This window comes from Mya arenaria, chromosome 6 (genome assembly GCF_026914265.1).
Source record: "Mya arenaria isolate MELC-2E11 chromosome 6, ASM2691426v1".
Taxonomy (NCBI): domain Eukaryota; kingdom Metazoa; phylum Mollusca; class Bivalvia; order Myida; family Myidae; genus Mya; species Mya arenaria.
In genome coordinates, this window is record NC_069127.1 from 68441133 (window position 1) to 68453413 (window position 12281).

A 12281-nucleotide genomic window follows, 5' to 3' on the forward strand; every position below is an offset into this window, starting at 1 on the left:
CTACCAACTAATCAAAGTTAAAAGCTCAAGATTATGTCCATCTTCCCACAGCTTCAAAACCCCTAGACACATGCCAGTGTTGGTCCCCGGCAGTCAAACTCACTGACTCCCCATCAAACCCCTTTCCCAAGGCTCACATTCCCAAGAGTCCGTCACACAGCACCCCTTCACTCGTCTCCTGTTTACCCGAGGAGCAGATTCCTTTGTGGGTTCCCGGCAGCCAGACGAACTGGCCAACCTCGTCAGAGTTGGCTGGACCACAGTGTTCGATTTCTGAAAAAAAAGTATTTCATTTGCCAATATCCTTTAAATTACAACAGAAGTTGGAATCCCGAAAATATCACTTATTCTAAGTGAAAAATTCAATGTTCATATCTATGGGTAAATGCGAACACTTTTAAATGGCATTGTAGAATGTACATCTTGATGGGAAATGCGAACAATACTAAAAAACATTGTACAGTGGGTGAGAACCGCTATGTTCAAATAAATCATCGTTCTTTATTCTTTTTTCTTCATATCGAGGGGTATGTGAAAAATTTGTTGATGTATATTTGCACGATTATGAAAATAAATTACTGGTTGCATAAGGTCTCATGGACGCGTGTGATTGTCTTTATGTCCCGATAGGGAAAAGTGTCGACAAAAATGGTTTTGTTCAAACGTATGTTAACTTAAACCTAACAACATAAGCATAAACATTTCAATGTAAACACAATTTGCGGCAATTTTGAAATCCGCTATGTCACATAAAACCATGTAAAAGCATTAAATTGTAGCGATAAAGACCTAGAATACCTAGATCGAATCATACTGTTCTTTATCATTATATCTATAAATACCATGAAAGGTCTTTTTTTATTTATTATACCCATACCTTTGCTTGAGGCAATCAGCTTATTCTTGACTTCCATCATCATGTTGTAACACTCCTTGGAAGCCTTTCCGTGGTCCACCATTGGTTTGGGGTAGTCTACGCCGATAACACAGCCAGCCTTCTCCTGGACGGCTTTTGGGGCCTTCCACGGCTCAAATAGGTAACGAATGGGCATGTTCTTCAATATCGGCAGGTAGCGTCTGTGGGGATTTTTAGTATTGCTCGAATTGTATTCATTGATTGGCATGGATGTCAAAAGTTGTCTAAGTGAACCTCTACAATCAGCATTATGTATAACAGTAAATATCAACCAAATTGACAGTGTTTGGCATTTAGAAACAAAAGAAAGCAACTAGGACTGACGAACATAACACAAGATGATTGAAATTCAGTTACATGTAATACTAAGTTTGCATTTCTTCACGAGACAAACATTTGAAAGCAAACATACCTAATATATACACCATCTGGGTCCATCTTGCGTCCGTATCGCACAGGGCAGAAACACTTTGGGCACTGGAGAATCTTCTCAAAGGCGGAGCTAGACATCCACATCCAGTTTCCAGCACACACCGACCAATCAGCATCCAACAGGTACTTGTCAAACACCTTTACAATTTACGTATGCGTTAAACATACTTTAAAATGAAATGTTCAATATAGTGTATAGTTTATATAATGATGTTTTCAATAATTTCTATTTTAAGAGTGTGCTACGTTTGTGTGATAGATAACGGTTTTTGAGCATGCAACATCTATTTCTTTGGTAACAAATTTCATAAGACCATATTATACGGTTTTAAATATATTGCAAAAGGTTGAAATTACATGACTGTGTTAGGAACGGTATGTCTAAGGCAGTGGCAAACCACTAACAATATCTCTAGTCAAAATTGAGTTAGTAGCCGACATCCTCATGTGAGATACAAATATCCGCGCTGGGACCTACTTTATATCTCAAGTAGTACCAGATAACACAGTATATAGCCACCTTAAGTCCCTCCTCCCAAGAAAGCCAGAGATCCCCGCGGGTTAGGAAGGTGGACGTCGCGTGACGACACACGTGGTGAATCCATCCCTCGTTTTTCAGCTGCTTCATAATCGCGTCAATCCATGGATAACCAGTCTCTCCCTGGCAATATCATGTGTGTTCTTCATATTATCGTAACATTGTTTTCTATATAACACTACCAGAAAGACTCAAACACGTGTTTATTTAATTACAAAATCGTCCTCCCCCCGGTATCTAGAAGATTAACATTAAAACATCGCCACCAAGTGCAGATTCCAGCAAATGATATGGGTGGACCATTGGGCATAACTCGATAACAAACTAAAGAAACACTTAAGCTTTTACACAATGGCAACTCCTGATCTTTTCACAACCCTTTAATATATGATTTGCAAAAATCTAGTGTTTTTTAAACACACCCAAAATCAAATACACAGAAAGCAGACAAACAAGTTATGTACCTGTTCCCATTTCTTCAGTCTTTCCTTATCCTCATACCAGGGAATGTTCAAGCAGATTGGGTTGCTGTCCATCTTGTCGTAGTTTATGTTGTTCACAGACATCGTGTAGAAGTACTCCCGCCACATCAGCTGGCCGACCACAGATATCGTGAACGCCTTACCTGGGTTTATCTGATAGAGTATATAATTATACAGATTTGTTACTGAAAAGTCTCTCAGAAAGCAAATATTACAAGAAGCTATGACCTAGCTAGTTGCTGTTTGTATGTTACTACTTTAAATGACATGAATCGAATAATAAAACTTTAGTATATGGAACGCCAAATTTACATAAATTCAAATATCTGAAAAGTTCATCAAAGAATTATATTCCTCCTTAATTCAATTAAAGAGAGCTTTAGGCGAATACATAAGAGCGTCAATTGGCATAGAGATCTCTTCAAATCAGTTGGAGAGCCCTGCAATTGAATTGCATGTATCTTCAAACAACTAAATTGAAGAGCAATTAAATTGAATAAGATCAATCTCTAAATCAAATTTAGACTTATCAGTAAACTGCTGATTAGATATTAGGGTTTCTTTCAGCTCAAAAAACTCAAAAAGTACTTGAACTTACAAATATTAATGCCTTTGTACTTGCACATGCAAGTCCTAATTCTTAAAACAATCGGTGAGTCGCAAACCAGAATCTGAGAATCTTTCTCTAAGGAAGTCTTTGTCCGTAATGGTTTGTTTGAAGATTTTGATGTTCTATTATACAACCACATACTACAGTGTATGTGTGGCTAATATATACGAGGGTTATTCAACAAGTTCCTAGACTTCTTAAAGTGTATAACGTATTGAGCTACTTTTAGGACTGGATCAACACCGACATGTCCTTTATCATCTAGAATGAGCAAATATATTTTGTAAGATAACCAATAATAATAGCCTATGTTGTATGTTTGTATGTTGTCCCCTTATACTCCTTTACCTTTGTAATTTTCAAGTAAACTATAGACTTGTTTTATTCAAAAATAAGAATTTAAGCTAACATTATTCAATTTATTTAAGAGTTACATTGGCGTCATCACAATCAATAGCTCGTTTGCCGTCATTTCGTTTGACCTTACTTGACCCTCATGGTATTGAAAAACTAAATTATTACGGAAGTTAGATGAATTTAAACAAAATCGTACATATGAACAGCAAAATTGCTGACAATTATAAAAATAACTATTGTATTTCAATGCATATGAATACAATATTTAAGCGAGTTTTGGTCCTCTAACTTCTTGAACAGTGCATTGGTCAATTGATCTATTGATTGATCGGTTAATACCTTCAGATAAGCATCCCTTAGACCCCAGTATAACTTCCGTATGGAAAGACAGCCGAACCTCAGGTGTGCACTCATACTAAGTGGAGGGCCCGCAATGTCTGGAAATGTCTGGTTCGGCATCACGTTACCACAACTGAATGCCTGTGATGGAAAATGTCCTCCCCATTATGATGTAACTTTTTTGTGTTTTAAAACTCTGCGCAAAACATATAAGATAGAAGAAAAGGTATGCTTAAACACAAGTGACAATTATTTTTGTATTTATATACAGCAGAGAACTCTTAAAATGTATTACACTAAAACACAGCAGCCAATTGCATAAACTGGAATATAAAATGGTTTTGTTCAAGTGAGCCAAAATGTTTATTGATTGGTCATATTAATCCTATAAGTACTATTGACTTATTAAAGTGCTTGTAAGAGTAAACTGGCCAATCAATTACCTGCGGATAACCGGTTTCTAACAATTGTCTGTGGTATCTTTTAGGGTGAACCTAGTTCTAATGACATCGTTTACACTCACCATTTCCTCAACAGTCATTCTATGCCGAAGTAGGTCCAGAGCCTTTGACTCGCCACCCATCCAAATATTATGGCGCTGATTCTGTTCTTCATTCTCCGCAAATACACCTACAGGAAATAACATAGTAACTCAAGGATCGCCATCCAAACTGTGATCTTAGCTACCGCATAAAATATCGCAAACACATATTCATGAAATCACATTGAAAATCAATGAATGACTTCCAAACTGTAGCTATAGTTACCTACATAAACGGTAAAGTGCAGTGTCTCTATTTTAAGTAATTTCCATCCAAAATAGAATTTAAAGAATAACTAAATAAAGAAAATATTACATATTGTATTGCCATTGTTCCAAATAAACTAAGCTAAATACAAACAAAACAAGCTTTACAAATACATACAAATCAACAAAGCTTTGCAATTCAATAGAAAAATGTAAAATTGGTTTCTACGAAAAGAAGAAGAAAATGCCTGTTTTGGTTGTTCTTGCCCAATATCATTACAACATGCACCAACGTAACAGGAAAAGAACACTTATAAACCACCCGAGGAAGCAAAATTATTTTTATTCCTCAAAATTCAAAACAAGTAACAAGAGTATACCAGTAAGTAAATATACTTCTTTACACATTACTTACCAAGTGATTGGGTATACTTAAAAAATACATTCATTAATAAACCAAGTGACTTGGTAGACTTCAAAGAACCTACCCTTTTTACTTACCAAGTCACTGGGTAAACTTAAAACATCCATCACTTATTGCTTAACATGTAAGTTGAGTACTTCAAAGCACCTACCCATATAACTTACCAAATGGCTGGGTATACTTCAAAGAACCTACACTAATTACAAATAAGTGTGTGATTATACTTCGACGAGCCGAACACATTTTTCAAGTGAATTTATATTTAAAAGAGAATGCTCTTCTGACTGTCTAAGTAATAGTGAACTCTTTAAATACCTAGACTTCCTACTTACCAATTGAGTGGATTTACTTAAAGGAACCTACATTTAAAACGTACCGAATGAGTGGATATCAGGAATGCCAAACAACTTGTCGTGGTCGGTATTGACCTTGTATGTGACTTTGGATAAGTCAGGGACATCTACTGGTCTAGGTGGGTCACCTACGGCAACCGCAACCTGATTAAACAGCGAGTACGTCAGTGGGGGTCTTCCGCCATTGTTCTTCAAAATTCTAGAAAAAAAACAATATAATTTATAATTGTTCTAAGATTTACTGTGATTCTGTATAACCAACCATAAACTGTCATCAATTCAAGGAAATATTCGCGTTTTTATTCTGTTCAATTATTCCCCAAGCATTCATAGCGCATTGTTATCAATGTTTTTACGTATAATATGGGTCATGAAAAAAAAGAGAAAATTAACCTACATTTAATGTTCTACACCGAACGAGGGTCAATAAAAATATGTGGACTGATTTTTATGAACATTATCCTTATAATATAATTATATTATTATATATATCCCAGAAAAAGTCATCATTTATTCTCTTAAAATGAGAGATTTTATTTAGGAATATCGATTTTGCTTGTTATATTTAAAAGAATTGTCGGGCAAGACAGAGCAACCCATCTATGTCAAGTGACGTTGTTTTCATAGGTGTATCAGCTATAAAATAAATATAGTTGATGTCATAATCTATTTGAATAATATAATTATTATTTATAAATGTTTTAGAAACATCACCATAGCTATCTTTCACTTCTCACTATTTAGTATTTAGAAATGAAGGAATATGGTCAAATACAGAAAAAATGCAGTTCAGAATCGTTTCTCAATCTCTCTCGAGTCTTTTTTCTTTTTGGAATTGTCAATCTGTAACAATCCGTTTATTTTATCATAAAACATACAAAGGGTACAAATAACAATGTGGTAAATGGTATAGTATTTGAGGTGAATATTCAATATATAGCAATATATTTGATAAATGCATTTAGAAAGCGCAGGGAAATGCCTTTATTGGTAAAGTGAGTTTGAAGCGTTATTAAATCATTATATAAATGGTGCATAATATTAATCGGTTTCGTTCTTCTTTCACACATATAGTAAATCTTGTAAATACAATAAGAAACTTGACTTAGTACAATGTTAACAATATTATATTCTTTTTGGGTAATTTTATACCCCAGCACAATGTGCTTAATATTCTTAATATGTTTCTGTATTCCACATTTATTAAAGACTGTCTGAATATCGCTCCAAAAGGTTGACAATGCCTTACATGTAACAAAAAGGTGTTCATAATCTTCTACTTCATTGCAGAACATGCATAAAGGACAATCTTTCACTTTCCAGGTATATAAATTTAAATTTGTTGCTATAATATTATGTAATAACTTTATTTTAAACTGTTTGACTTTATTGTCTACAATGGATTTATGAACTATGTAATACCAAGAGTTCCAGCAAATATGTTCTTGTAATCGTCTTTCCCAATAAACATGAATGTATGGCTTTTCATAGAATTGTTTGATATATATCTGATATATCTGTTTATTCGTCACGTTTTCTAGAGGTTTGTCTTGACAACTAATTAAAAGTTTTGTTCTTACTACAGTCCTTGTAGATACATTTGTTCTTAAGGTTTCTTTCCAAGTGTTAGGTATTGCTTGTTTTAGCATATTCACTTCTGCTATCCAATTGTGTTTATACTTTAGATTATCAAGAATAGTATTTGTGTCGATGTTGCCCGAATTTGATATAATGTCGTTGATGTAAAGTATGTTTGAATCGATCCAGTTTTTAAACAAAAGACTTTTATTTTTAAATTTTATGAATTTATTACCCCATATTATTTCTTTTCTAATATTGTAGTAAGTGTCGGGCTTTTTAGTTTGATTAATTGGCAGTTGTTTAAACTGTATCCATAATATAAGCAACTGTTTATAAAACAAAGTTATTTTGTTTATATTCGGCAGAGATTTAATAGTGTCTACATACATATGGAATATAAGAAATGTTTTCCCAAATTGATCGAATATTAATGATGGTATGACTTTCCAGTTTGCATTTACTGTGTTAGTTAGATAGTTTATCCATTTTAATCTCATTGTTTTAGAATAGTATCCCAAATCGGGCATGTTTAAACCTCCTTCAAGTTTGTTTCCAATAATTGTTGTGCGTTTAATTTTGTCCCTTTTACCACTCCAAAGAAATTCAAAGATCAAGGAATTAACAATCTTTATAATTGAATCAGGTGTTACAATGTTTTGAGCTAGATACACAAGTTTTGGCAAAAGTAAAGATTTTATGACCGTTATTTTGCCAAAGAAGGTGAGTTTTCGTTTATTCCAATTATTTATCAATTGTTTACATTTTTCTATTTTTTCATTCCAGCTTAAGTTCGTACATTCATTTTTATCATTTCCAAAATATACACCAAGTGATTTAACATTACACGATGTGAACTTTATATTATAACTCCTATTTTCTTCGTTTCGTTTGCATTTGCCAATCCAAAGACCTTGTGTTTTGGCCTTATTTAATTTTAGTCCTGAATATTTTCCAAATTCATCAATGATATCAACAACTATTGGTATTTCATTATGGTTCTTTAAAAAAACAGTTGTGTCGTCCGCAATTTGAGTAACCTTTAGATGTTTTCCTTGTATTTTTAAACCTTCGTAGTTTTTATTTTTTCTCAATTTAGTTGACAATACTTCAACTACTATAATAAAGAGTAATGCAGAGAGAGGACAACCTTGCCGTATACCACGTTGTAATTGAAAAGAATCTGAGATCCATCCATTATTTAGAATTTTTGACGTAATTTTACTATAAAGTGTTTTCACCCATTTAAGAAATGACGGTTTAAATCCAAATTTATTCAAAATATCGAACAGGAAATGCCACTCAACTGTGTCAAATGCTTTTTTAAAATCTAAAAATAGAATTGCGCCGTCTTTATCGTATAAATACGTGTAATCAATTATATCGTCTATTTGCCTGATGTTGAAACATATATTTCTATTTTTTAAGTATCCTTGTTGATCTTGACTAATTATACTAGGTAAAACAGATTGAAGACGTTTTGCTAAGATTTTTGCTGCAATCTTATAATCAATATTTAACAAAGATATAGGTCGCCAATTTTCCAGATTTTCAGGATCTTCTTTTTTATATATTAAAGAAACAACGCTTTGTTTTTGCGTAAAGGATAATTCACCTTTTGTATACCAGTGATTTAACGCCGAGACAACAAGCGTTCCAATGATTTGCCAAAATGACTGATAAAACTCTATTGTAAGGCCATCAAGTCCAGGACTTTTGTTTGGTTTCATATCATTGAGTGCTCTCTCGAGTCTTTGTCCGTCATTTTGTTAGTTATTTCTGATGCGTAATCTGCCCTTATTTTGGGTACGCATTCTTAAGAAAACGTATGTTCTTTGAAAAGTATACTTATGCAAACATCAGGGACGCAACAACTAATTCAAGTTTACCCTTACATCTTTCCTAAGGTAGGTTATTTCCGTCGTAACTAGATCTTTCTGATACATCATTATCCGTGAACAGCCATACGAGATCAGAATAGATGCTTTAAGAGGCGTCAAGATGCTTAAGGGTTTACTTATTCGAAAAGCGCTGAGATTAAATTCATGTGTTTTGTCTTGAATGTTTAGTGATGTGAACACTTTGGACTGTCTTGTAATGATTGGTTTCTTGCTCGGTGTTTGCTTGACTTTGCGTTTAAACTTGATTTGGTTCAATTTTAGCAACTGAAATTGTTCCAGTAGTTACACTTGTTAGCTTATTGACAGTTTCACTCAGTTCAAAATTAAGCTTATAATAATATATAAATATCATATGGCAGCATGTGTGACATTGATATTGTCAACCCGAGAGCAGAAAGTCACCCGAGGCGTTACACATGTCACACATGCTGCCATATAAATTTTTTTTATTATACCGAACAAAATAAAGTATATAAAAAGTTTTTAAATGTTTTCAATTCATTTAATTAAACAATTTTAACAAGGTTAACAAAATATAAAATAATAAAATGATTATATCTAGAACAAAATTCCACCGTTAATTATGCTTAAATTCCTTTAAAATCTGACAGTTCCTGCCGTTTGATGTTTTTGTGTACACATTGAATAGTGACGTCACTGCTGTATGTGTATAAGGGGGGGGGGGGCAATCACGTCATGATTTAACTAAAATATTGAAGCAGTTATTTGCCCTTATATGACATTCAAAATGTCACTGCGGTCACATGACCTAACAGTTAAGTTTCGCTTGGTCCCGTTTCAAAAAGGTTGAAAATGTTTCTGACAGTCAAAATATCTCTTTTTCGCGTAATGGGATTTTACCATTGTAGACAAAAGTGAGGTATAATAAACCTAAATAGCAAATGTTGAATACTAAAAGTGACTCATTTTGAATAATTAGTTAAAGGTAGTTGTCATCATTTCCTTTACTAGGTAGGGTCTTTTAATTTATGCTTACTCTTTAGGATCCCAGAGTACATGCGAGACCTTCTCGACACATTCAACATTGTACTCCTCACAGAGACGCCGAACCTGTGTGTCCCTTTCGTGCCAGATCGCTTCCACGTCCACATCAAACGTCAGCTTTGAAACTGACCACTCCTGACGGTATTAATAAAACATTAAATATAACGGGGAATCAGAATTAGTATATTTGTGACCAATTAAAACGGCATTTATGCAAGTTGATTTTTCGTTAAGACTCCTTTTTTTGTAAGACGTTTTAAATGGCTGGTGTGTCTATGAAAACATTAAGAGAATCTGTTGTTACCATTACTCATCATTGCAGAATACAATTTCAATGTATTTGCAGCATTTTAATATCTGCAAGAAAAAATATCTCTTTTTTGCATCTTCGTGCATATTACATAGATGTCATTTTCTTTTCGCTTAATGTATACCTACTGGCTAATGACATCAACCTGTCTCTGCTTGTTGTATGTGTGTATAAAGTCTTATTCTTGAAAAAGCCATTTTATGTTTATCAATTTGAACAGAAGTAAGGTCAGATAAAAATAGGTTCAAACTAAGCAAGACTCTTTTCCTGAGTTTTCTATAAATATATCCGTAAACCTCTGCTTACATACATGTAAATTGTATATTTCAAACAGCTTGATTTAACAATACACCATACGTATTTGTAATACGTTTCTAACCATATTTACCCACACCGCTATTATTCTGTTGTGTATCTTGTTTTGACCAAACTATATCATACACAATTATAACATTTTTAATAGTTTTCATATTCACTTTTTTTCAGTCAATAGGTAATACAATTTACAGCATGTTTCCTAAACAAAGAATTTCTACCTAGGTCACCTTGAACAATGTTATTCTGAGTATAAGATCTTAACCCTTGTAATTTCTTGCGATAAAAAAACCATTAGATTTTCATTCATATACTTAACAAACCTCAACTCATTACATTTACAAAAACAGGCTGGACTCGGGCGTTAATTAGTGCTCTTTAGAACATTCAAAGTTGAAAGGAGAATCCAGACTTTTCCAAATAGTTAGTTTAGGTAATATTGCAAAGAGTATATTCACCTTGAACAAATTGGATAGAATGGTTAGGACAGGTCCGGTGAAAACAAACAGACGTCCACCATCTTTAATGAATTGTTCATCCATGTCTCGCAGGCTCTCCAAGAGGAAACGCATGCGGTTATAACCGGCTGTACGTGTGCCTGCAAAAGTATATCTAGATTTAATGCTGCACCCTCAGAGTTTAACCGTTTTATATATTTTGTCTTGGAATGAGCCATCTTTTACATAAATATCAGATCGAAGTGTTTCATACTTACGTTCGAAAATTGTTTTTTTATTGCATAAGGCATTACTAACGCTTTAAGGAAAATGAGTTTTTCGGAAGTTTTCCAAATTATTGAGATATGTTCTATTGGGATTTATATTATATGACTGAATTGAAGGCATTGATACCAAAATCCGCTGATTCTGAGACAAAAGCTAAAAGAAATGTCAAATTGTCAATATGTGTGAATGCAGCTTTAAAGTCAGTGTGGTATTAAAACAACAGCGCCGGGGAGCTTACACCAAAGGTTTAAGCGTTGTTGTTTTATAAAGGATAAAAGTCGACAATTACCATTGACATGATTTGAGGCTTGCGTATTGTCACTGATAACATTGGTACCAAATTTCATGGACAATTTTGAAATATATTTGAGTCATGGCAATAAATAACTCTTTGGAACGCCGATGCCGACAACGACAAAGCGACTATTTTATGTCTCGAAAGCAGACAACTAGTAATGCAACACCAAACGCGTTTACATCACATCCAACAGGATGCTGTCCAAACCTTTATTTTTATAGGCATAACGTTTGAAGCAGTTAATTGGCTTTTTTTAATTGGCTTTTGACTTTCATTTAGATACAATTGACATGACGCTGAACGATCATGGTATAAACATTGATAACTGTTACACTAATTGAGATATTTGCTAGTAACTTATAACCATGGACAAACAAATGCTTAACAAAAAAGATGAGGTCGGTGTTACCTACTTTAATCAACAAAACAGAACACATTAAATGCAAATTCACGTGTATTTAAATTAGCAAAGTTATCATGTGATTAAACTGTTAATATATGCATATTTATATCAGAGTGTTTTGGGCGTCATGTCAATGGCATGTGACATGCCTGTGACTCCCATTTCTGTTCAAAAACCAATTAAATCATTGTAGAAATAAACGGTAAAAACTGCATGTAAATGCAAATCAACTTAATTAAAAAAACCTTTATCAATAAGTGTACTGATTTTAAAACACCAGTAACTTTTTTTCTTTTTAAATTGTACAACTTTTGACAAGATTAAGGCGACAAGTCACACATAAATCTCTTAACTTTATACCTGCCACTTCCCCATCAAAGATGAAGATTGGATACAACTCGCCACAGTCTTCTACTGCATCAAGAAGGGCGGGATTGTCGTGAAGACGCAGTCCATGCCTGAACCAGTGGATGCACACTGGTTTGTCACTTACAAGGTTTTCAATGAGTGGTTTTGAAAGAGGCATATCTGATGACTCCTGCAACAT

The 12281-nt window shown here is 33.8% G+C and overlaps 1 protein-coding gene across 1 annotated transcript; it reads right to left on the minus strand.

Annotated features, from left to right (window-relative positions):
• Positions 1-133: 133 nt before the first annotated feature.
• Positions 134-12281, minus strand: LOC128237993 (cryptochrome-1-like). Its single transcript, XM_052953568.1, has 11 exons — positions 12095-12281; positions 10767-10906; positions 9676-9818; positions 5223-5398; positions 4198-4304; positions 3675-3815; positions 2351-2521; positions 1869-2009; positions 1329-1486; positions 878-1077; positions 134-273 (listed from the first exon to the last, which is right to left on the minus strand). Exons 1-11 carry the CDS (start codon positions 12279-12281, stop codon positions 134-136), a joined length of 1704 nt encoding a protein of 567 aa, XP_052809528.1.

What these genes read in the sequence shown, in the direction of transcription:
- LOC128237993 (XM_052953568.1), bottom strand. Translation starts at nt 12,281, where the DNA reads ATGTTGCAGGAGTCATCAGATATGCCTCTTTCAAAACCACTCATTGAA. An exon ending in TTCTATCCAATTTGTTCAAG is followed by an intron (nt 9,819 to 10,766) that starts GTGAATATACTC and finishes TAATACCGTCAG; the next exon opens with GAGTGGTCAGTTTCAAAGCT. An exon ending in GAATGACTGTTGAGGAAATG is followed by an intron (nt 3,816 to 4,197) that starts GTGAGTGTAAAC and finishes TTTCCATCACAG; the next exon opens with GCATTCAGTTGTGGTAACGT.